Source organism: Anopheles merus, chromosome X (assembly GCF_017562075.2).
Source record: "Anopheles merus strain MAF chromosome X, AmerM5.1, whole genome shotgun sequence".
Classification (NCBI taxonomy): Eukaryota; Metazoa; Arthropoda; class Insecta; order Diptera; family Culicidae; genus Anopheles; species Anopheles merus.
Window position 1 is genome coordinate 12,407,845 of NC_054081.1, and position 26,120 is coordinate 12,433,964.

General features: G+C 43.3%; 2 protein-coding genes across 11 annotated transcripts in view; one reads left to right on the top strand and one right to left on the bottom strand.

Annotated features, from left to right (window-relative positions):
* The window catches only part of LOC121599358 (proton channel OtopLc), a 37,185-nt gene extending 20,160 nt beyond the window's left edge, over window positions 1–17,025 (top strand). For 5 of the 10 annotated variants that reach the window (XM_041927162.1, XM_041927143.1, XM_041927135.1 and 2 more), the window contains exons 2-11: window positions 1,396–1,703; window positions 3,367–3,551; window positions 3,658–3,863; window positions 6,323–6,487; window positions 7,209–7,314; window positions 7,414–7,574; window positions 7,680–8,647; window positions 8,719–9,003; window positions 9,067–9,415; window positions 9,533–17,025. In XM_041927162.1, the coding sequence (XP_041783096.1) occupies window positions 1,495–1,703; window positions 3,367–3,551; window positions 3,658–3,863; window positions 6,323–6,487; window positions 7,209–7,314; window positions 7,414–7,574; window positions 7,680–8,647; window positions 8,719–9,003; window positions 9,067–9,415; window positions 9,533–9,673 (2,775 nt within the window). In that variant the 5' untranslated portion in view covers window positions 1,396–1,494 and the 3' untranslated portion in view covers window positions 9,674–17,025. The remainder of the gene's footprint in view (window positions 1–1,395; window positions 1,704–3,366; window positions 3,552–3,657; window positions 3,864–6,322; window positions 6,488–7,208; window positions 7,315–7,413; window positions 7,575–7,679; window positions 8,648–8,718; window positions 9,004–9,066; window positions 9,416–9,532) is intronic. The other 5 variants (XM_041927113.1, XM_041927105.1, XM_041927097.1 and 2 more) reach the window with 3 other exon arrangements.
* Window positions 17,026–21,347: 4,322 nt separating this feature from the next.
* On the bottom strand, window positions 21,348–24,126 carry LOC121595298 (cell cycle control protein 50A). Its single transcript, XM_041919191.1, has 5 exons — window positions 23,882–24,126; window positions 23,629–23,762; window positions 22,873–23,548; window positions 22,394–22,559; window positions 21,348–22,323 (listed from the first exon to the last, which is right to left on the bottom strand). Exons 1-5 carry the CDS (start codon window positions 23,955–23,957, stop codon window positions 22,275–22,277), a joined length of 1,101 nt encoding a protein of 366 aa, XP_041775125.1. The 5' UTR covers window positions 23,958–24,126; the 3' UTR covers window positions 21,348–22,274.
* Between the last annotated feature and the right edge of the window lie 1,994 nt (window positions 24,127–26,120).

Genomic DNA, 26,120 nt, shown 5'->3' on the forward strand with positions numbered 1-26,120 from the left:
GTTGAAACTGTGGAAACCACCTCATCCGTATGTGCAGGGACAAGTTGTTCATAAGTGCAGCAATGCAGAAACTCGGCCACTCTACAGAGTGTTTTGCTAGCAGTGTTTCTAAAACAATAGACAGTTTTCAGGCTGAAAACTACGACTGGTTTCGTAGAAGGAAAAAACTCCCGACCAGCTTTACAGAACCCATCGACTCCACCCCGCTAGAACGCGACAGTGGAAGCCTTTGCTCGCTCGCTCGCTCTCAGCGACATGGGCGGAAATGAAAATCTTTCTTTGTGATCACTCACTCGCAGCATCTCGCGACGAGTGGTTTGGTACCTTCGAGTTTTGGTCACTCTTTTCTCGCGCGAGTCCCTTTTTGATGGCCATCCCGCCAAGCCCCTCGGCGGAAGGTACGGCTGAAGATGGTTTCTGCGCGAGTTGTTGTATTTTGTTTTCGAAAAAGATCTTGTATTCTGAATCAAGAATAAACCATTTCCAATACATCCTGAGTTACCTGAGTGAACAAAGGAATGGGTTTTTTTTTAATGTATTTCATCCCGCTCAATTCTTCGAGCGCAGATTCTAGTTGCACATTAGCATCATACACCCCGCAATACCGATCAGTGTAATGCTGGTGTAAATTCGAACACTTCGCTTCGGGGTGAAAAAGAAGAAATAAAGGAAGCAGAGGAGCTGCAACAAGAAAAAAAAGAGGGAATAGTTCCCAATGCCTGACAAAGCAAACCTCGAGCACTCTTGAACGCTAGCACCGAGGAGCGCCATTGCGCAGCATCCGGAGTGCGCGAAAATGTAGGACCCGCCGCGAATTGCACCGTACGCCGTCCCAGGGCGTACCAACACTTTGGCATCATTGTACTCGGCCCGTTCGGCTTCCTCCCTTTTCGCACCGTGAGGGTGCCACGCACCGCAATGAAGATTGGCAATGAGGGAGTTTGGTGTGAATTGCAAATGAAAATCGTAAAAAAAAAATGTTTCGGCATATAATGGCACAAAAATGTCTACCACAGGGCGGATGAGGCTCACCAAACCACAAAACTGTCCGGCAGGGTTTCGGTCCATGAATGTGTATCATTAGCGTTTGCTTGCAGCTGGCGATACACGCTCTTGAGAAACTCTCTTGAGGCGTGGCAGTGAAAGCTGTCGGGGAAAACCTGATTACCATAAATTTTGGACGGTCTCACACCACTTATTACTTTCCTTGTGGAACAATATTTTCCACTATCGTACGGTTAGTGAGGAGGTAGGAACAAATGAGCAGGAACATTATCCAATAACTGAGAGTTCCCTGAGCAGGCAATGGGAAGGCAGTTTTGGGGGTAATTGTACCTTAGTAAGACATTATTTTATACAACTGAGTGCACTTGAATCCTTCCCGGGCTTGCTTAGCGTTGTGTGTAGCGGAGCTGAAACCAGACACAGAGCAGACTGTTCCAAGTTGGGATCTGAGCGATCCAGTGTACTAGTGTTGCGGTTAAAAAACCGACCATGGTCGGTGGTGGTGAAATGAAGGTTGCCACGGTGGACGTGGAAAGCAACGACAACATGGCCACCCTGCCAGTGTCCCGCGGGCACGGGCTAGGTGCCGGGGCGCCGGCACCGGTCGGCGGTGGAGGATCCAGCGATACGGCGGAGAAAAATAACGCCGCCAACAAGGAGATGGAGCTGAAGAATGTGATGCCAAAGCCGCTGCAAAGGTTAGTAAAACCGCCCGAAGCCCGCAAGCAACAAGGTCGTAATCGGATGGAAGAAGCTTTCTTTATTTTCTCGCTTTCGGGGAGGCAAACTATTACAAGATACAGTATTTCTTGGAGCCATATCCGTTTTGTTGTATTGCAGCTTTCGTCGTAATGAGTTCCGATGTAGGACGCAACAAAAAAAAACTGATTTCTTGTTGGAACACTTCCAATTCCAGCCCACCCAAAATGGTTCCCTTGTGTGAACTCAACTTTTTCACACAGCCATTGTTAATAATGAGAGCAAACTGCGGGAAGAGTACTGTACAGCAAGTACTGTACTATATTTAAAATATGCTCAAGGCCTTGGGGAACACGAGAGAATGTATTTAGGGTAGAGATATCCCAACAGATATTTAGAGCGAGAGAGAGAGAGAAAAAAGGATACGCTGTTAGTTGTGTACACTAGTGCTCCAATTCTAGTGGCCGAGCTAGTTGGAGCTGTGTCGTATCTCTATCGAGGGTTCCCAAAGCCCAACGATTGAGTGCAGATGTTGGGAGATCTGCTCACAAAGATGCTTATGTTTGTAGTTCCACAAAAAAAAAACCGAAAACCAAAGGATTGCGGTCATGGAAGAGCGTTAAATTTAACAGAAGCTGGCCCTGTCGTCCACCATCGAGTTTATCCATCATACAGCCACTTCTGTAAACCGTCCTGAAGTCCCGCGAACGGCATAGGAGTTCCAGGATGGCCTGAGCGAGGTTGCTATACTGATATTGCAATTGACAGACGCTTTACGCGTGCTAGTTTTTGACGTATATCTTCAACTTCACGTCCAATTTTTCGTTGCCTACTTCTTTGCCAACACTTTAGTGCATGCCTCCGCGTTGTGCTTGAGCTTGCTTCCTGTTCCTGGCGAATCAGTGCCGAAGTAACATTGCTACTAGAAACTGCAGCTGCAGCAATTTTGTGCATACCGTACCACGCACGCACGTACATTCGCGCTTCAGTATCGTTAGCATTTGAAGCACGTTCCTTTCACGGCTGTACAAGGATGGCTCGAGTGCCATTCATCGTTTCATCGTTGAGAGGTAGCGCGGTTAATGAAAAATACATAGTACGAGGGCACACTTCTCCGGCAAAGGCGCTTCGAGCTGCCAGAGGTATCTCAAGGGAAGTTGGGATGGAGGGTGAGTGTGTGTGTGTGTGGTGCGCAGAGGTTGAATGTAATAGAATGCACGGATAGAGCATGGATAGAGTGAACGTATCGACACTGTCTGGCACGTCATGTCACTTCAATCGTATCAGATTTCATGTTTTGAATCCGGGGTCGAAGACAGCGTACTTTGCGGTCGCTACACGTCTAGAGTGTGTTGCTGTAACTGTCTAATCCTTGCGTTGTTCAGTCTTCCACTCCTTGGCATATGAGTCCATGGTCTCTTCTTTAAGGCGCATGGATTCTTTAAAGTGTGCCATGGATCGATTTAGGATGGCCTACTGCACTGCAAGATATATGCATTGAACGTCAATCTGAAATAAGTACACTTAATAGAACATGCTGTAAAGGTATATTCTACTGAGGTCTTCTACTTTAGGATAACGCAAACTGGCTGAAAAGTTTCGACAGCTCCCATTTTGTTTACTAATTCTCTCGGCCCTCTGTCAACCTCTCCTCTTCCGCAGAACGTCCCTCTTCATCGTAACCAGTCTCGTCTACGCCATGCTGCTAATCGTCGTGTGCGTCGCGTACGTTATCAGCGATGTCACTACGCACCGTCTGCCAGTGATCTACTACGAGGGCTTCTTTACCTATCTGTACGGTGCGAGCATACTGTTCCTGCTGTACGTGTTCTGCTTTCTGCTGCAAGGTAAGTTGCGGGTGGCTTTGCGGTCAGCCAAAACCTCCCCGAACCATTGGCGCTCAGCCCATCTGACGACCACTCTTCCCGTTTATCACAACCCAAAACAAAACAGAAAGTTCCTGCTGCAACGGCAAACCGAAACCACCGAAGGAGAAGAAACCGAAGAAGGAAAAGAAATCGAAAAAGAACGCCGACGTGGAAGCGGGCAAGGAGGGCAAGGACGGGAAGGAAGCGGGCGCCGCTAAGGACGGTGCGGGAAAATCGACCAAGGAGGAGCCGAAAGGCAAAGGCTCGTCCACCAAAGCTAGTTCCTATCAGGTGAATATTAGACAGACCCTCCCCCCCCCCTCATTTCCCCTTCCCCCTGGCGCTGGGCGTTCGCTACCGACTGCGTCATCCATTGTGTTACTGTTGTTATTGTTGTTGTGGTCCTTTTCTTTATTTTGCGCATTAAAACATAAAACCATTTTTACCCCGCCAAGTAATAGGATGTAGCGTGAAACGAAGTACACAAATCGGAGCGTGTGTATGTGTGTGTGTTTACACCGTTCCCATTTCTAGCTGCTTTGTGGTATCCCGTGTCTAGGCATCACTTTATCTCTTTTTTGCTGGCTTTTTTAAATTAGGAGATCTAGTTTTGTTATGTTTTGCAAAGCAGCGTTAGCCCCACTCATCCCCATTTTTTTGTTAGCTTCCGATTACACATTCGTTATAGAGTTAGAAAAACCTGGCTGAAAAGAGATAGGAATAATAAAATCCTAATAAGCCAATCCCGAATCACACATAAGTTATCAAAGGTATTAACGAACAAGCATTGCGCTTGATTTAAGCGAATTTATGTTTTTTTTTTGCTTACATCTGAAGTTAGCTGTTTCGAAGCTGAAGTTATCAGCAAATCAAGTTTTATGTTTTTGTCATCAATTAAAAAAACAGGTATTTTTGGACGAGTAGTTTTGGAATGTTCGGATAAGACGGGACGGGACCTGATATGGGAATGATGGACACCTATAGAAAACGATGATAATTGAAGAGGTTTACTTTTTTTAACATTACCTATTGCTTTCCACTTCCTGCTAGGTATAGCCAATAAAATCTTGGTCATTTGAAACGACAATCCGTTTAGTCGTGAATTTAGTCAAGCGGTGCTTTTAACACATCGTAGAATGCACAACATACGGCATTATTCGGGTACTAGCAGATTTATCTTGAAGAAATTACTTAAGTCCATAACCCCATCAAGATAGGTGGACTTCTAAATAGGTCCATCAGGTCCATTTTTTCCAGCCATATAAAACTCATCCTTTTGATATTCGTAATCCTATTCGTAATATCTTATTTATTCCTGAATTCCAAGTCGTGGCAAGATATTGGGTTTCCTGAAGTTGCCTCATAGGCGTCGAGCGAGTAAAAGCATAACATATGGCTGCTAGTTTGTCTAGTTATCGATTGCTCGCGTATTTCAATCCTTTCTCTAGCTGCAGAATTGTCCACATCTTCCAATTACCCTTATTTAAGGTAATTTCATTTCATTTCATTTATTTATTTATTTATTTAAGGTAATGTGATGACATCTATGAAACATCAATTGAAATCAGAAATTAAAATATCAGAGATTTCAGTGTCCATCTTTCCCTACGACACAGTGTTCGTCTTTCCCACTTTGGAGGAAGGATTCTAAAAGACCAGGTTATAGCTTAACAATCTCGATAACTCATTTATTTAATGAAACAGCAGAAAATATTAAAAATGCAAGTTAAAGAGCTTAAAATCCGTAGTAGCGAAATTAGATGCCAAAAAAATCTTAAATGTGTTGTCATACTTTCAGTTTGTATGCAACAAAAATTGTGTTGTTCGACAGTTACTTTTATTCCCGCAGTGTCCGTCTTTACCTACGATTCCCTACTGCTAAATAGATTCAAATCGGCTACGTTCCATAATTTTCATATTATCAGGTTTGATGTAGTAGTCTCCTAATGCACCAACAGTAACCGGTCATTCTTTCACATACACTTTCATCGATCACCGTGTGATCACTCTCTCGCATGTACCTAAAAGATTATCTTGATATTTCTTGTTATTTCTTGCTCAATTATTAAATTGTAGGTATGTTGCAATTCTTTTTCAATACATTTAGAAATTTGTTTTTTTTTTATCATTTATTGTAAAGTTATTCTTTGTTATTGAGGAGACTTTAAACTATGGTATCTACAGTATACATAGATTCAGATAAGACACGAAGTAGAAATCATATGAATCCACATCGGGTGTTTATTATATGAATCATACTGCGCTACGGAAGTGTGTTTCACAGCAAATGCACATTTTGCTGAACAAGATTCCATGTCCATGGGGAATTGGTGCACCATTTGGTGGTTACGGAAAACCGAGAACTTGAAAGAATTTCGTGTTAATATTTGCTGTCTCTTGACAAAATGAATGGATAGAGTGGAACGGAGATACTAGAACAAAAGCATAATTTTAAGAACAGAGACCCAGTCGTAACAACTCCAGAAAACAGAGCCAGATATGTAACAGCTCCTACAAAGCTCCGACGTGGTTCGATTCACAGGTGGCAAGCAATCAAATAGTTTTCCCTATTGTGTCCCAAAACTGAATTGGATTAGTAACTTTGATAAATGTGTTCTGATGTCTCTCGGGGGAAAAAAACGAACTACCGGTCGTTCTTCGTAATCTCCTTCATATCCTACCCTGTTGCAATTCAAGCCAAAAAAAAAAGAAAGAAAAGATGAAGTAATACCATCCCGAGTTTTGTTCAGTACTCGAAAAAACAGGAAGTTTACCCGAAAAAAAAGCGTGACCAGCTGCGCGCGTCTCAGCATCGTCGCGAGTCTGGCGAGGTGGCAGTTCCAGAACCGGCCACGGAACGAATCGCTACATCGCCCGCAATGCCCACCACCACACCACCGGCCACACAGTTGCAGGTATAGACGGGCCCACAACACCCTTTCACCCCTTTCAATCCCGACCCCGTTGCTCTCTCGTCGTGTTGTCGCGTGTGTTTCTTTTTTTTTGTGCCTCCCATGTACTGTGTTTGCTGCGACACGATGTGTTCGATGTGCCAACGGCAATCCAAATCTTTCCTAACACTTTCCAAACAACTCCAACTAACTCCCTAACTAAAGTGAGAGTGTGTGTGTGTGTGTCTTCTTATTCTTCAGCGTCGCGTGCTTCATGCGTGCAGAATGTGTGCGTTACTACTAACCAATCTCTACTATAACAGCATATCTAGGATTTGCTATTTTTGTTGTTTCTTGTTTCACAACCATCCACGCCTAACAACTCCATTCCCATCTCTGCATCTCCCGCTCGTCCGTCAGGTGTTGGTGTGAAGAAGATTGTGCGTGTGTGTGTGTGTGTGTATATTGCAGTCTAAAATGCGCTGGCGCAGTGTGTTTCTGGGAAGGAGTGAACCGGGAAAATGTTCAAACAGTTGGAAGAAGCGTTACCTAAAACTGCACGTCTTGTGTTCGCTTTGTATGATCTGGCTTTATAATTTGTGTATGCGATCGTGCTAGATGTAGATGCTCCGAGCTGTAGATGCCCGTAGTGCATGCTTTACTGTTGCTTGGTTCTGCGCCTGGTAATGTCTCATCTCATCCTGCCAAACTATACAAGCCGCCTTCCTTTCGTTCTATCGAGCAGGAAGCCGCACAGCCCAACCCGGAAGCTGCCATGTCTCCACGATTTAAGCGCAAAACTACTCAAGATCCAGCTCATGGCAGTTTCTTCCTGCGCGTGGGAGCAATCGGTATGCATCGGACATCACTACCTTACACTACTCACTGCTCCACATCATCACTTTGCAACTTTGCAACCTGACATTCTTGCAACACCCTTCCTTCCACAGCATTTGGGCTTGGTACCATGATTTACACCGGGCTGGAGTTTGGATCGTTCTTCGAGATACCGTTCACCTCTCCGTGCCACCAGATACTGCGCGGCGTCAATCCACTGCTGCAGATGATCTTCACCTTCATGCAGATGTACTTTATCTTCATGAACGCACGGGTAAGCATGGTGTCACAAGGCCGTGGCACCACAACGAGTTCAGCGGCACCTAACATAAGTTCTTGTTCTGTTTTTTGTTTTTTTTTTGGTTTTCGCCGGCAATAGCTCAACATACACCGCTTCAAGGTGCTGGCCCGGTTCGGGCTGATGCATATCGTGGCCACCAACATCTGCGTCTGGATTCGCACGCTGGTGCTGGAATCGCTCAAGGAGATCACGGCCTACCATCAGCGCCGCGGTCCAGAGCCGGAGGACTCGGTCATACTGGAGAACATCCGGCAGCACACGCTGCGCAACGCGGGCATGGTGATGGGGATGGAGCTTGCCCCGGGCGGTACCGATACCGAGTGGGAACCGATCAGCGTCAACCTGAACGCGCAGGAGGACCTGCTCTCGCAGGACGCCTCGAGCGTACTGTCCAAGATTGTGCAGGGCACGGCACACACGATTACCGAGGCGGCCACCACGCTGGTCAGTGCCGCCACGCTCACGTCCACGGCAGCCCCGACCACCACGTCCTCCTCGACGAGCACCTCGACCTCGACCACAACGACCACCACGACAACGACCGCGAGCCCGACGACGACGACACCGGCCTGGATAGAGCCGAGCACTGGGGCGAGCAGCACGACCACTGCCCGCGGGCTGCTGGACCGAATCCGCGACATTGTCGCAACCGAGACGACTACCACGTACGAAACGCCCGCGAACCATTTTGGCAGCGCGCAGCACACCCTCTCGACCAGTGCCAGCGGGGTAAACGCAACGGCGGCCACGCCCTCGACCGGATCCTCCTTCCTGGACTCGTTCATGGACCACGTCAACTATCTGCAGCGCAACAGCAGCCTCGACCAGACGTACGAAAGCCTGGACGCGCTGTTCCCGTCCGCCTTCATCGCGACCTCCACCGCTGTCTCGACCAACGCGACCGCAATTAGCTGCGGCCGGGTGAACATCATGGGCACGATCGTCCAGGACTCGGCCCCGTACCTCTACCCGTTCATCATCGAGTACTCGCTGATCGGTGCCGCCGTCATCTACGTCATGTGGAAACATATTGGACGCTACCCGAAGTAAGTGGCGTTGCGTGGAGTGGCGTGCAGCTGTTGGATTGCTAAACTTTCGTACATTTCGCTTTGCCCAGGTTCACCAATGAGGAAGATCTGGAGCACCGTCTGGAGGTGATGCTGTCGCGCCGCGCTGTCGTCATGGCCCAGCAGGCACGCACCGGCCGCGTCGACTGCGTGGGCGCCTCCAAGGGACTCTTCTTCGGACTGCTACTGCTCGTCGGCTCGCTCATCTGTCTGATCCTGTTCTTCGTGCTGGTGAGACATCCGCAGCTATCGCTGCTCGCGATCTACCTGGCGGACGTGTCGCACTGCGCCCTCATGGCACTGGCCATCTTCGCTATCATAATTGGCTTCATTCGGTAATTGCTTCATGCACGGTCCTGTCCACTTCCGCAATAACACCCTTCATGCTCTTTTCACAGCGTACAAAACCTCAAGTTCCGCTGCGAGGAGCAGAGCAACCTGAACGACATACTGCTCCGCATCTCCGCGTTCGGGCTGTTCGTGTACTCCACCTTCAGCGTGATTGCCGGCTCGCTGAACGCGTTCGAGAGCGAGCCGAACCTGCTGGTCATGGTGACCGGGATCGTCGCGGTCGTGCAGGTCGTCATACAGCTGCTGTTCATTGCGGACGTGTCGCGCCGCCGCGTGCACCTGCCCGAGCACGATCGCATCAAGCCCGGCCGCCAGATTGTAACGTTCCTGCTGATCTGCAACATCTCCATGTTCGCCATCTACACGTTCGAGGCGCAGAAGGTATTCGCCAACCCGGTAAGTGTTGGGTAGGAGCGGCGTTGAGGCCTTGATTGAGGGTCTTTTCGGTGGTTATTGTTGTTGTTTTGGGAGCGGTTAACATCACCTTCATCTTGAACCCTTTCTCGATCCCAGGTGCAATTGGACTTTTACGGCTTCATTGCTTGGTCGCTGATCCAGCGCGTTACCCTGCCGCTGTGCATCTTCCACCGCTTCCACAGTGCCGTCACGCTAGCGGAGGTCTGGAAGACAACCTACAAGGCACGCCTGGAGTAAGCGCGGTTGGCCTATCTTCACAGTTGCTGAGATTTTTGAGATGTTGAGAAATGCGAAGCTAAGTGGTTCCATGAAATATTTAAACAACGCAGAGAGAGAGAGAGAGAGAGAGAGAGAGGCAGAGGGTAAGGAAGAGATAATATAGAGAGAGAGATGAGAAATATCAGCTCAGTATATTAATTCATGGTTGAATGTTCTTTATCAAGTACAAGCAGCAAATCACAAGCAAGCGATTTCTCATCCTTCAAAAGTAATGCATACCCCAAAACTCCAGACGACCACGATCAAGCGATAAAATGGCGATTATTTGAACATTTGGCGAAGAATGTGACAGCTCTACCGAACACTGTTGGCAAACCTTATACATGGAAGTTCTGAGGCCAGTGGCAGCAGGTGGCGACACTAAAACAAGTAAACAACATCGCGGTGATTTGTTTGAGAAGTGTATTTACTTCCCTCCTCATTCCCAAGATTTTTTACAAGAATTTTACTTCCCTTTTTCGAAAACTACGTAAAGTAAAAGTAAGAGTCCTCTGCGAGACAGAGGAAGCAGATCAATCGAACTAAATGGAGGCAGAGCGCGTTTTTAAGAAGAAAAAATAGACAGAGCGCGCGCGTACACAAATTTAACTGAAACTTTATACACGAAACGAAGCATGAATTATACACATTTTACCGTTTCCGCATAACTATTGCCCTAAAATCCAGCGCGACCCCTCAACTCCCAATGACACGATACCACGCGCTGGACTGGTTTGCTGTGTTTTTAGATTATTGCCCCCGGCGAACAGGTGCTGCCTGCTCCGTTTGCTCCGCTAGTGCACACTACCGTCTGCCCGGTTAAGTACACGGAGCGCTGAGTCGAAGGCCCCAGACCCCCTACTTACAGGCTTACAGGCTAAGATTTACTTACAGGCTAAGAGAAAACGACCGTTTTTCCTTCCCAGCCCGTGCCGAGTAGCGTCTACACTGCATAAAAGGGGACAGTTACAGTTTTTCGACTTTTTGTTTTACTTAACTTAAGAATTTGTGCATGCAATAGTTCGTATACACGATAGCGTACCGCCAGGTTACTTACACGGATATACAATACGACTTTACGCGGGATGGAGGTGGACACAAAGAGTGGGAGAGAAACCAAAGCAGGAGTGTATTGAAAGCTCAATCCAAAATTCGGAAACGATCTAGTTATGATTAATCGAGATGAGATATTTTATTTATGTTGATTTTGTTTTCTATTTTTAACGGTAAGTTTAAAGCAGCAAGTGCGCAAAGCGGGAGTCGAACAGTGCGTGTTCGAATTCATTTCTCAATTTTCGAAACGAAAAACCGAACAAAGTGAGTGAAAAAATGCTAGCCCGTGTAGGAGCGGCTGCATTTGGAGCGTTTTGCCAACGTTGGGAAGCTGCCAGAACAAAAAAAAAAAACCTTCCAAAAGGAGTTCCCAATACGACCAAAACTTCAAACGCTCCTATCTGTAGGGGATGGGTTTTTATTTATTTATTTCTGATACTTTTTTTTCCTATTGCATTCATTGTTTTCTCTCCACAAACTTTTATGAGGCAATTTTCAATGAAATCGACGAACGCGAAGCCGTAATGAAAACTATAAAACACATACACACATGACACAAGACATATATATTATATACATATTATATAAATATATATACAGTTATGAAACTTGAAAATTTTATTTACACCAAACGTGTTTGAAACAAACGCAAGGCTGGCAAGGGTCGCCTGGTAGAAAGGGTGTTTTCCGTTCAGAGAAATCAAACAAATCCGAGAGCAAATAGACGACTAAAAGCAGCCAACTAACTTCAAATGCCATACTATTCCCGTCACACGGCATCGGTTGGATGCTGTTTCCCCAATCTTGCTGAGCATCAAAACTCCGCGAACCAATCCAAACTTTCCCGAGTCACTGTCATTGTTGGATGAGAAGTTGAGCGAAAGCAATATCCACGTTTGAAGTTTTGGAGTCAAGTTTGGTTTTTGGATGATTTGCTCAAACAAGAGACAAGAGTAGCAAACGATGCATGTGCTGACGTTGAGTGTTGAGCTGAAATTTACTTTGAGAAGCGTGACTAGTTTCGTTTTGGCAATACCTACGTACAAGAATTTAAACATTGAATTGTCCAAAGCTCAATGCGGAAAAAGAGCTAGAGCTAAGCAGGCGATACATGTAAGAATAATGTTTAATATTGCTATGTCACAGGGTGTCTGAATGTCTACAAACAATAAACTGAACATTGGGAGTCGACCGACTGGATTCCTCAAGGTAGATACGCCGTCTCCTACAAAGAGCGGGCGCGATTCGATTCCCATCCTAGTAGGAGCTGGCTATACCCTAGCCCAAGCCTGTGTTGTGTACGTCTTTGGAATGATCGTGTAGCTCGTGCTACGCCCAGCAGAGAGCAACGTAACTTTGATCATTACAGTTCAAAGTTGTATCGCGTTTGAGAACCGTCAATGAAACCTTGCTCGGGTAGAACACCTGCTCCGCGAGTGAAAATGCATGCTAGAATGTAATTTTCTGTTTTGTTTTTCGAACTTGACGGCGCCAGATGGGCCGGCAGCGGATACGCTAACAATACATGAATGCCCACCATGTTTTTACAAACGTATTTGAAATGTATTTGAACTATTTAAAACAATATTGAAGCCACCGGAGGCTTCCGATTGCTAGTTAGTATCGTGTTATGTATCAGTAAAAGAGAAGGAAACAACAAAATAATTAAAATGAAAGCAAAGTGAGTCTCGTTTTGCTCCTTTTTTTTTTTGCTCGAGGTGAGTTTATACAAAACGAGACAACTTAAATAAAACATGAATAAATAATAGCAGACTAAGACGGATAGGGAACTCCTCCAGTACTTTGTCCGTAGCATCCCAACTACTTGCGATTTTGGAGAGTGAAACGTTAGAGCCCGACAGATTAAAGGTCACGATAAAAGCAACCCAGACGATTGAAAAAAAAAATAAGCAAAAATGATGAGATGGAAATCGATGTTCAAACCACAGCTAACCGTAACCGAGCATTTGGGAAAGAAGACACCCAACAAATACAGCAACAGCAACAACAAAACAACAATTCAAATACACTGTTTTCGGAGGGACAATGTATGCGATGAAAACGAAGTAGCCAGATACAGACACAAAATAAAACATCGAAGAATTTAGAGATGAGAGAGCATATAGAGCCGAGATTGCCGAGAAAAATAAAAGGTAAAGAAAAACTACACACACACACACTCTCTCTAATACAAACCAAAGTTTTGGACCATTTGGAGCAAACAGTTACGATTGTCGCTGGTAGTAGTAGTAGTTGTTTAAACAGTAGTATCTGGGTAACTACTAGGAATATTTCCCTTTTTTTTTTCGATCCTTTCTGACGACTAATCTTTTGATTTCGGTGAGTAGTTTGTTTAACGATTTACAACAGTTGTAACCGATTTATAGCCGTCAAGGTGCGTCTGTGCGAACTCACACAAAACATTGAAGAGAATTATTACATTAGGTTGTGCATAGATAGCTCTCGCTGAGATTAGTGTAGCTCTTAGTATTCATTGTACTTTTTTTTATGACATCATACTAAAATGCATTTTTGTGAAATATGCATTTGAAATTTCGCTGGTTTCCTGTCTCGGGGTTGGTTGTACTTTCGAATGCTTTTGATACTAATAATATGAAGGCACAATATTGTTTTTTTTTTATTGCACAAGATAGCAATACAATCCATATAATAGTCGATTTGTAATGTAAAACAATGCGTGTAGCATAAAAACGTGTGTGGATGGAGTGAAATAGGACACTAGATTTAGTTCTGTTTGTTGGGGGATAAATTATTATTTTGTTTTTACGAATTCGTCCGTTGCTGCAATATTCTTTTTGCGTTTTGCAAAACTGCTGGAGCTGGAGGACAGAGAAAATGTCTTCAAAATAATTACTTTCTTTTGAAACGTAAATTAAAACATAGAATAAAATTAAAAAAAAAGACCTTACAACCCACCCCCCCATTAAGAATAGTAAGAAAAAATAATAAGATCAAGATGTTCAAACAACAATCCACAGTCTATACAGAGATAGAGCTCTGAAAGAATTCAAACGAGACACATCATACGTATTGACTACAGGCCCCACAGCAGAATGTCTCAAGCCAGTCGTACAGTATACACACACACACAAACACACTAAAGAACTGCACTATTGGAGTGATGCACCACAGGCACACAGAGCTGTGCGGAAATGGGGGAACACACAAGAAAACATAACACTGCCTGCCACAGAGAGCGACCGTTTCCTTCGCGCCACAAACACACAAATAAAACAAAACGTAAACGTAAAACAATGTCTCCCGCCCCCTCTCTTTTTTTATTTGTACAACTAATAGACAGATAAACACACGCAAAGAAATGAAATGTATAACCAATGTTAAATGGCGAAGGCGATCGGTATGACAGAGAGAGAGAGAGAGTGCGCGCAAACCATAAGAATAAACGTTGAAACATTGAAGCCAAACCTTCATTCTTACTTGATAAATAAATCATAAAGCCATAACCGATACTCATACAGTAATGTAAACGCACAAACACACATGCGTTCATACATGTGCATGCATGTCCACTCAATTACATATCACCCCGAATACATTGGCGATAGCGTGATCTCTTGAAGCAGACGAGCGAGTGCCATTTGCCTGCCGAGACACGGGAACCAAGGTGAGTAAAGTGAGTGCCGGAATAATGGAAAACGGAAACATCTCAAACAAATCACTGTAATGCAAAAAAAAAATAATAGAGTGGTACAAAAAAAAGAAGAAATGAAAACAAAAAAGCGAACCGGTGCCATGCGAGCGTAAAACAATAAGTAGGAGACGAACGAGTCACTCACAATTACTAGGAGCGAGTACAGTCGCTTAGTACACTCACCGTGCTGGGTGGGATATGTTTTACCGCGCTCAACGCGTCTGGACAGTTATTGAAGCGTTTTGGAAGCAACGCTTAACGCTCACTATCATTGCAAAACTCATCGCAAAACAAACGTCCTGTGGAGAAGAAAGTCATCCAGACAACACAGTGACAGTTTATCGCAACAAGAAATGCAACAGAAGAAAGAAGGAAAACAAAAAAAATAACAAAGTAAAAGCAAACACGAGTAAATGAAAATAAAATAAACATAGTATGACACACGTGAGGCAGTGCATAGAAGAAATTAACAAAAAAGAAAAACCATTCCCATTGTAATCATTATTCTTACGCATTCAAATCTGCATGTAGCATCTAGTTTGTCGCAGCAGGCGGTAAAATGAAGAAAGTAATACATTTATTAAATAAAGGTAAAACAAAACCAAAACAACACACTCAAATATTACTATAAACACGGACCGAGAACGGCAAGCCGAGAGGCACGAGGAAGGAAAACAACATTTTAGCAAGCGTACAGTAAAACGTAAAAAGTAAATAGCAAAGGCGAAACAATTTTCGTACAAAATTGAAACAGCAAGTAGACGCGCAAACGAAAGAGAAAAGAATCCCCTCATCCGCCTGCCGCATACAGACACACACTCACCCGTACATGTACAATGTGTAAAAAGGAAAAAGCAAAAAGTGTGTATAAAAAAAAAAAAAAAAAAACAAAAAGTTTATATTTTACCGTAGAATAAGTTACGCTGAATTTTGTGTTAAGCAAAGCACAAAGAACTTACCAACAACACACTGGTGTATGCATACAATCTCCTGCATAGACCGGACATGCATAAAACATACGTATATACACAAACACACAGCATACAACAACACACAATGCAAGTCAACCAGAGCTGTAAAAAAGTGGCACACAAAACACCTAAAGCTGCTGCGACAGAGATGCTAACGAAAACGAAAACAAGTTTAAAAGAAAAAAAACAAGCAGTTACAAATTGCAAACAACAGATTAGATGAAAGGTTCGTATATTTTTATAAGAAGCGAGTCAAATTTTGTTAAACATTGCCCTCAATTATCGATCAAACCCCTTTCCCTGGAATGTGCGGCGATGCAAAGCGAAGGAGAGAACGGTGGTAATGGAAGGCGCAAATCGAACAAGAAACTGTTGTTAAATCACAAGCGAGCAGAGGAAGATTACGGATTGATGCGCTTGCATACTAACCCTTGTAAGGGAAAGGGGGTAAGGATCTTTGTTGTGATTATGTATACATTGTACCTTCCTTACCTGTACGGAGAAGAAAACAAAAGTAATCAAAACGATTGGGAAAACAGAGCCAATAGCAAAGGTGACGCTAGCGGAGGGGAGTGCGAAAAGTAAGGGCAAGCTGGGATGAACTAGATTAGGGAGCCGGATGTTGAACTGGTGAACTTTTCAAGCAAATGGCGCTAAGAGTGTGGCTCTTGATAGACCATATATATATTCTTGTTAGTTTTATTATTCTTCAAATTCGGGAGGGAGCATACGGTCAGCTGAAAAGTGAAGAAAGCGAATGAAGACACAGATGAATCGCTAGTGTAGTTTGGTGCTCCGCGCGGAATCATCTAGCGACGAGCAGCAGACCACAAACAGTGTTGGTTGGCTTATGTTTAATTACCTTAATCCTGCAACGTTCTGTAAAGCGAAAAAGGGGGCAAATGCATAATGCAGTGCAGATCATTTTAAAACGTATGGTAGCTTTACTTTGACAATTTCATTACATGAGCTTAATTATTCCATTTCATTTTCAAAAAAATATGAAAGAATCATTCCTTCAAAAGAGGCCATAGATACTGTAGGAATCCATGCACTGAGACAAGGGTTGATTTTTTTTAAATAAACATCATATCGATTATGTTGCTAGTCGTTCTCCAATTTCCGTATAATAAAGCTACCATAAAGAACCCCGAAAACCAGGGAGTGAGAAATACAAAATGATTTTTTTAGAAGCAAAGCTCTACACAGATTGATTTATATATTTATATAGATGTATGTGTGAGTTTTTTTTTTTTGTGACACTAAAGTATGAAATACCTAGCGAAGAAACACTACAGGACGAGAATGCTGACTATAAAGTGTGCTGTTTGGTTAATTTGATCTCCCGTAGGGTAGTTTGCTTGGACAGGATTGGTACATTACACACACACACACAAAATGCAATGAATACTAGTGACATACACACACACTACACTTTAAAGATTACAAGTACGAACCAGAACCCGGAAGCACCGGAATGTTTGGCGGGTGGGAATGAAGATGACAATGGATGATTGTATGAAGCCACACGATCGCGCTCGTGCGTGTGGGAATGTGTGTAACAAACGATCTCGTATGTGTAGAAATCAGTTGATGGAATAAAATTTGAACCTATTTGGCTAATGAACTGTAAACAAACGTATCGCGGTGTTTAAGCTATATAAGTTAATAGTTTTAAAATCAAATCATTTTGTTACAGAACGATGCAGATCCAGACTCGTTGGGACTCGGTCGAAATTGCGGAATTAAATACAATTTTGAGCTGAAGTCGGATTGGGATTTCCAGAACCAGAGTCATCAGTTTGGTGTGGAAAAGTGGAACTTCAGACAAAAAGCATTCAATTTACACCGACACTGTTTCGAGACTACAGTTCTATTTATGAACTTTCGTTGCTTTTTACTGTTTATGGATGTAAATTTATAGGGCTCTCCTCCAAACCTCTATCCCGTAGTAGGGCCTATAAGATCCTGTTCGATATCCTACTCTGTATGCTTGTTGGGTCTGTCTAAGGTAAATACACCAGCGACAAAATGTGCAGAACCTTTAGAAGTGCCTAAACTACCAGATTCCTGCACACTTCAAGGCGGCCTACGATACCATAGCGGAATCACTTTCCTGGGAGTTAGAGTCCCCAATGAATTGGAATTAAAATCATTGCGAAAACGAAGTACCTGTTTGCTGAAGGATCAACCCTTGATATACCCCAATTGGGAGGCAGCTTTTTAGTGCATGGTGACAATTTGAGGGTGCTAGACGAGTTCTGCTATCACAGGTCGTCACAACGACGTCAGCAGCAACATCTGGAGACGCCCAGTGGTCCTCTATGGGCATGAGTTTTGTTTGAACGACGCAACCTTCCAGATCATTTATGGCTGTGTGTTCGAGCATGAAGTGTTGAGGCGAAGGATGAATCAGGAGCATGCTGAACTGTACGGCAAACCTTAAATCCTGATAGTGGTGGAGGTCGGCATGTTATAAGGATTGTGGACATATACCCCACCGAGAAGGTGTTTCACAGCAACATATAGCTCGGTACGTTCACTGGAAAAATTCACGTTGTTTCGGGATTTTGCTAAACTTTTATGTTCCTTGGTAGGGTAAATGTACCAATATTGGTGCAATTTGTGGTGGTACAGATGTATTCTAATGGATTTAAAGTGTCAGGAAGGACAATTTTTGAATATTTTAACACATAAAAGTTGGAATATGTTTTATCTTCGCAATCATAACCATTTTTACCATGAAACACATCAAATTAACGAAAAAATACATATTTTTGTGATTGCTTCGTTGTACCTATAATGGTGGTATGGTTCCTATAGTCGTCGTATTGTGTTCCTATAGCGGTGGTAAACAAAGATACCTCAAAAATAGTGTATAATATCAATGGAACTTAGTTTTGAAGCTGTTTTCGTATGAATAGCAAGGATTACTGCGATAATAATGATTTCTTTCGTAATTTAATCGTAAAAAATGTATGAATTTGGTTGATGAAAATATTGACTAAAGTACTGAATTACACCTGTCGTCAACCCACACCCAGAAGAGTTTGCTTGCTTTGAAGTCTATTTTTCACTCAGCCAAATAAGCGAATTTTGGCCTTTGTTTGGTAAATTATTTACAGAAAACTCATTTTTGTTGCTTATTTTAATGAAAACAGTGCGACATGTCAAAAATGTTGTCGAAAAATATCTAAAATTACCTGTTTTTATTGATTTTACAACTAGGACCACTAAAGGAACATGCCTGTTTGGTGTACCTATAATGGCACTATCGTAAAAAACACTTAAAAATACGTAAATATGGTCAAAAGCCAATGAATTTGTATAAAACAATATCATTTGATAACAATTATGTTAAAAAACTAATAATTGCGTTGTTATGAGGTCATTTAGAACGTTAACAAAAATATGAGTGTCGTTATGAAATCCTAGGGATTTTGGAAAAATGTTGATACCTTTCGCAAAATAATGGATTTTTCGGTCACTAAGAAACGGAATAGCCCCATTTCATTTTAAATCCTTTGCTAATCCTTTGTTCTCTAAAAGCTAGAGAACATTTCACACTATCGTAGCTAACTTAAATACTGTTAATTTATCGTATGAGACGCATTTTCGTGCAATACCACCACTATTGGTACTAGCACCACTATAAGTACGTTTACCCTATGACTTTTTTTATTTATTGCCATCGTTGTTGCTGGGGCTAAAACAGAATTTGGACAACATATTTAAAATATATTTTTTGAAACAAACAATTTTGAGTATCCCTTGTTAAAATGTTGATAAAATGTACTGGCGGACCTGGTAGATGAAACTCGCGTGTCACATTCTTTTGGAATCCGGTCTCCTAGGAGGACTCAGCAATTTTTTTTTCAATTTATTCAACGTATGGGGAACGTTGAATAAATTGAAGAAAAAAAAACACAATTTGCTGAATTCGATGAATTGGTAGTACTGAGGCATGTGATTCATTCGTTAATATTTCTTTTGTTTGTATTTTTTATTCAAATAGCAAAATCAAGACCCCTTCGTTTGATAAAACATCATATACACTGGAAAGTGCTTGTTTTGAAGCCTATCCAGTGATGAGCTTAGAGCCACTACAGTGACTAGTAATCAGATTCCAAATGAACGGCACTTTTCTGACATCAAATGGTTTTGAAGGCGATTCGAATGCATTTTAGGGCTTAGTTGGCTTAGGAGGGTAATAAGGTTTTTATCTGAAAATTTTACGGCCGCAAGATAATTTCCCCAAAACTTTTCAAATATTGAATTGGTCAAAAACGGATAGCTTATCGCTATCTGAATTTGTTGTTTGATTTATTTTTAAGTTCGTTTCTGGTTTCAAAAACAGCGAAATATATGTTCAAAATATGAAAAAGACCTGTGTTTTTGAATTTTTATTTGTTTTAATACTGCGTTTGTATTTAAATTACAAGTTTCATGCTATAATCAAGTAAAAATAAATTTTAGGAACAAAGAATTATCATTCAGTAACTTTTTAAAAATTATTTCATTTACTAGCAATTCCTGCAAAAATTCTGATTCTAGAATTGGCTCCCGAGTCGAAATTGACCTGAGAATCGCAATTTGCTCCTGAAACGGAATCAGAATTGACTACAAAATTGGAATTAGCTCTCGAAAGAGAATTAGTTCTTGAATTGAAATAAGAAGTTTTGGAAGCGAAATCAGTCCAGAAACCATTCTGAGAATTGATCATTTACTAGTAAATTCCGTTTCTTTGCGGCTATCATCATTGGACCCAAACGGCTGTTCTCATGGAGATGCCGAATTCAGAGACAATTTAAATTCCGAAGCCGACTCCGGAACCGATTCCGATTCCGATACTAATTCCGATTCGAGAGCCGATTCCGGAATCAATTCTAGAGACTTATTCCGGACCTACTATTCGGAATCGATTCCAGAAAACATCGGCGCCAGCAAGCTTCGACTCCGACGAAAACTTCATTTTTCTCATCACTACAATGACGTAATGCTGAAATATTTCATGCAACCATTCAAGTCTTCCATGTATGAACTGTCAAATTGAGCGACAATAAATGACAGTTGGCTCGACACTGTCCGGTGCGGACGGTTACCAACCATATGCGCTGCAGGGGAAGCGAACAAACGCGGCGAACATTGTACCATCACCGACGAATTGTACAAAACATGGCAACATTGTCCTACAGCCTCAATGTATACAGTGCTGGTTAAAAAAGTAGCAGAAGGTTAAATCAATATCTTACGCAGATTAATCAATTCCCGCTGGTGTTTTGTTTAGAGAATTTACAAATTGCACCGAAACTTACGCGCTTGTATGTATGCAATATTTTGTGAATATTACCATTTGCCCAGTTCTGGACCGGAAATTGGCGTAAGAAACGAATCATATTCATTGTTTTCGTGTTTTTTTTTAAATAATTTAATAATTATTAATAATTAATTTAATAATTTAGGTAATAATGATGCATCAGTTCAGGCCAAAATGCCAATCAAATTAACATCCGGGTCCTCAGGCTGCCTTGCGCTCCGGCTTTGAGCATCCGTTTTAGCAACCCAGAGCCATGTGCATTTTGCTTTCGAGCGATTTTTCATGTCTATTAAATTGGTATGAAATTTTGCCGTGGTGGAATAGTGAAGAAAAAGGATAAAACCATTCGTTGGACATTCTAGGCTAACACTACGTCTAGAGTTCAAATTATGGATACGGGAAACACAAAATCAAATGAATCGCTTTTGTTTAAACGAACCAAAAATGTTGTCGCCGAAGACGTCGCCCAAAACGAAGGAAATAACATTTTTTTACAACTTTTTGATTTTTCAATTATTTGATTTAAATATATTTATTCCCGAGCTTGAATAGCGCTTCGTCTTTAGTTTAAGTAACGACAGCTTCCATATATGGTATAGTATTTGTATCTTCTTTTTTTTTTGCTTTGCTTGCTCTTTGTTCTGCTGCATGCTGCAGCTAGGCGCGTTATACACAGGCAGGGCCCTACAGTGCGCCTTTCGATCCGAGGCGCTAGGCGGTAAGCGACGGGGTATCACTATTCTTCTCTAGTTTTGGTAACATTTGATGATCAACAATTCGTACACACGTACACTGTTCCTGAAGTAACGCAACAAACACAAAAATTGGGTGATGAGGGGAAAGATGGGAGGGTCTGGGGGGGGGGCAGCTATTACCGAAACGCGTGCAACACTTTCCCCTTACGTTCAACTTTAATTATATTTAAATACACCGACACGTGCTGTAAGGACACTTATTAGAATACTATACTGTATACTATGTATGTATTTGTTTGTTTTTGTTTTGTTTGTTTGTTTTTACTATCCTCAAATCCCCTATATTTGATTCGGGGCCTAATTGGTGAAGAAAAACGTGCAAAGAACGCGTTTTAGATTATCCCGTAGGTGTAATGTTGGTGCGGAAGCTGTACACTAACGCTGCTGCCTGTCATTCGTCCCTGCGATTACTTCTTCAAACAACGCCCTTTAGAACACCGCTGCTTCTTGCATAGAGAGATAGATAGATAAATAGTGGCAAGGTAATGATCGAATCAAGTGCAAAATGCTAGCGATTCTATTGTTCTATAAAAAAAAACCCTCCCAAAAAACGAAACAAATTCCCACCCAACTTTTAACCCCCCTCCGTAATGTAATTGTCCTAGCTTCCGCCGTATTTGTCGTCACTATTCGGTCACCATTTCAAAACTGATACTGTTACTAAACACAACCAACCTACTGCTGCCCATCCGCAATTGGAAAAAAAATGTAACAACAATCAAACGTGGAATCCAATAAAAGACGAAGGCCAATAAATTAATACTCAAAGCCCCAACGAGTCGCTCACTTCCCCGGTCAGGCACAGTAACTCCTATGGGCGCGAGGAGGACCGTTGATGTACGCTGCTGATGCCGCCGTTACTGGAAATGTGAGAGCAGCGTGTTAGAATACTCGAACCATCAAAACCCAGCGTCCAGTCCCCAAACTTACGATTTGCTGCACTTCAGATGGATGATGAGCAGCACGCAGCCGAGCAGGAGACAGACGCTACCGACCACGATGTAGGCGAAGCCGAGGAACGGGTTCTTGCCGCCCAGAATCGAGGTCGTCGACAGGATGAACTTCTTCGTGCCCTCGAACTCAATCACCGAATACGCTGAGGGGGCATCGGGTGAGCAAATAATAAAAATAAAAATAAAATACAGAAAATTGGTTGAGTTTCATCAATCTTTCGCTGAGACTCATTCCGATGAATCTTCAGTGATGAGTGATACGAATCTTGAATCGACTCTTCAAAGATTCGAGAATCTCAAAATATTCATGAAACTCCAAGGTTTTATGAATCTCAAAAAAATCATTAATCTTCAAGGATACATGAATTCCAAACGATACATGAATCTTCAAGGATTCATGGAACCATTAAAATTCATATATCTACAGGGATTCATTAATATATAGAAATTACTCACAGTACTTCACCGTGAGCGTGTAGTTGCCGCTCATCAGCCCCTCCCGGAAGTGCTCGTGCGAGTGGTCGATCCGCCGGTGCAGCTTGCGGAACGTGGGCAGCGCGGCCGTCCGCATCCACACGATCAGGTCCTCGTTCTGGAAGCCGTTGTTGTCCTTGTTCGTCTCGTCCAGCTCCCACAGCTCGCGGGTCCACGCCTTCGGGCGGCTGAAGCCGCGCAGCGCCTCGCGCAGGTCGCCGTCCGGGTTGCGGAACTTGATCTGCCGGTCGGACGGCCACGCGATCTCCGTCTGCAGCAGCGGCACCGGCGTGCCGAGCGTCTGCGAGAACAGCTCGAACTTGTCGCTGAACAGCGAGTTGGCGATGGCACCGCACGGCGCGATCGGGACGCGCTCGTCGTCGTCCGCGTACGCGAACGGCGCACAGTCGCTGGACGGGATGGGCGAGAGGCGCCCGAGCAGCTGGTCGTCGTCGCGCGACTTCACGTACCGCCGGTGGTTCTGGTAGTAGTTCGTCAGCCCGTAGTACAGGTACACCTTGTCGTGGAAGTCCTTCTCCAGCTCGAAGTGGATCGTGCAGGCGCAGCTCGTGCCCGGGGCGGCGCTGATCAGCTCCGCGCAGCTCTGGTTGCCCGTGTCCGGCATGCAGTGCGTGTAGTCGTACACGAACTCGTTAATCTGTGTGGCGCGAGAGTGCAAAAGGAAGGGGGTGTTAGATGGCCGGGGCACGCAGCAGGCTCCAGGGCTGGGCTACTTACGGAATTGGACGACAGCAGCAGCAGCACACCGATCGGTATGAACAGCACGCCGATGAGGAAAAAGGCTGGCAGTACCGTGCCAGCGGTCAGGACGGGCTGCCAGGCCGGAAGCCGCTGCTGCTTGAACGCGGAATCTGCAAGAACAAAAAACAAAAAAAAAGTCTCCTTATCATACACACACACGCAAACACGCTGACACGAGCACGGTTTCGCATGTCACAAAAGAAGGTAGGGCGCGCTCCAGGGCGCTTACCTGAAGGTCGTTTCGACTTGGGTATCTCGGCCCCGTCCACCGTATCGGGCATGGCCTGGCTTATTATAGCAGCCATCGTTGCTCACTGCTTGCCTTTCCGTGCGTTTGCGGAAAACCCTTCACGGGGAACACTTTTGATTGCAGTCGCGGAGGAAATGCAAAATATTGATCGAGCCAGCCAGTCGGACTGAATTTTCACCACCAGCTTCGCACACAGTATGACGCACCTGAGTGAATGTGTGTATGTGAGTGTTTTTGTTGTTTCTTTTTTTTTGTTTTTTTGCAGAAACGTCAAAGCAAAGCTTGCAGGGGGAAAAAGCTCGCCCAAGCAGTCGTTTTCGAACTTCAGGGGCTGACAGTGGGATCGCCGGGTGGTCATGATTCCATTGCATTACTGTTTATTTCAAAAAACCACCTTCCAATGCCGTTTTGTTCATTAATTTCAAAATAACTTTTTATTTAACAATCTTATCGGGTTCAAATTTTTACAATACCTAGCCAAACATGTGATCCAAAAATCAGATTTTCAAAAATGTGAAATGCTTGTACATTTTTTTAATTTCTCTTTGCACCTCTTTACTTCTATAACCACCACCCTCTGCTTAGGAAATACATGCAGTAAGCGGGATTAAATCATTAATTTTGTTATGATATGAACAGTAGTTTGTGTAGTTAAACTTATAGTTTCTATTTCAAAAGTTGTGCAGCCTCAAACCGTTTCCTAAAACCATACAGATTGCATTGTTTGGTCCGAATAACTAGAATAACATTCCGGTGAAACCACTTTAAATATTTATTATACATTAAAATTATCATCACAATCACTGTAACAATTCTACTAAATTTCCTACGCTAATTCCTACGCTGCACATTAACTATCGGGTATGGTTTGACGACTGATTGTAACGGTTCCATACCCAAACCAGGTCCAAGTATCGTTCCGAAATCGAATCCAGAACAGCTCCAGGTACAGTTCTTAAAAATAAATGTAATCGGGAGCTATTTCTGTCGGGACCGGGACCGGTATGGGTTCAGCATCAGTTTCGATACCGGTATGGGTTCATAACAGGTCCCAGGAACAGCATGGGTCATGACAGGTCTCAGGACCAGTATGTTACTGATTGGTTCCAGGGCAGCTATATCTTAATGATTGATTCCAGCACCGCTATGGGTTCATGATCGGTTCTAGGTCCGGAATAGAGGCATGATTGGTTCCAGCAACGGTATGGGTTCATGATCGGTTCCAAAACTGATATGGGTGCTTAATGAGGTCTTCGACTGGTATGAACAGTATCGGTTCCTGTACCGGCATAGGTTCAGTAACCAGGTTCAGGACTGACATTTGATCATGTGCAGTTCTTGAACCAGGAAAAGTGATGTATTGGTGCCAGTACCTCTATGGGTTGGGTTTTAGGTCTCATAAGGGGTCGACCTAAGAACCTCATTTTAATAAAATTCCAAGACCACTTTTTTCGGCGTACTCTTAACAGTAAAGGGGATCTTTGAAATTTTGTTGCGTAGCCCTGTAATCTGGCAATATTAACTTAAAATCAATTGGTACCATAAAAAAAAATAAAAATATGTAATAAATACGATTTTTATTTTTGTATTTGGAAATCAAACAAACTCTCATATGAAATGTTCGGCTACACCTTTACCTTCCCAGCAAGATGGTGGTGAAAGAAAAGTTGTAGCTTTGGTTATAGATGTGCAGAGAAACTGATCCAGTATTCCCAGTCGTGATGGGAAAAAAGAACTAGCTCCGTAGTTGTCTGGGATTAATTCTGGATAGTAAGTCCGGAATCAGTTTCCGGAATCGAAATCGACCCCGGAATTGGTTACGGAATCGACTTCGGAGTCAGAATCGACTCCGGAATAGGAGTCGGTTGCAGTATCTCCATAATCGTTTGGGTCTAATGTTTCTACGTACTAATAGCCGCAAAGAAACCAAATTTACTGGTAAACTATCAATTCTCATAAAGATTTGAGGACTGATTTTGCTTCTGAAAAATCTCATTTGAATTCAAGAACTGATTTGCGAAGCTGATTCCAATTCTGGAGTCAATTCTGATTCCGTTTCCGGAACAAATTGCGATTCCTAGGTCGATTCCGACTCCGGCATCGACCTAGGAATCGGAATGGATTCCACCATTGAAATCGGCTACGGAATTGATTCCGAACACGAAACCGGAATCGATTCCGAGCTCCGACCACTAGTTCCGAGGGTGGCTGTTTGGGA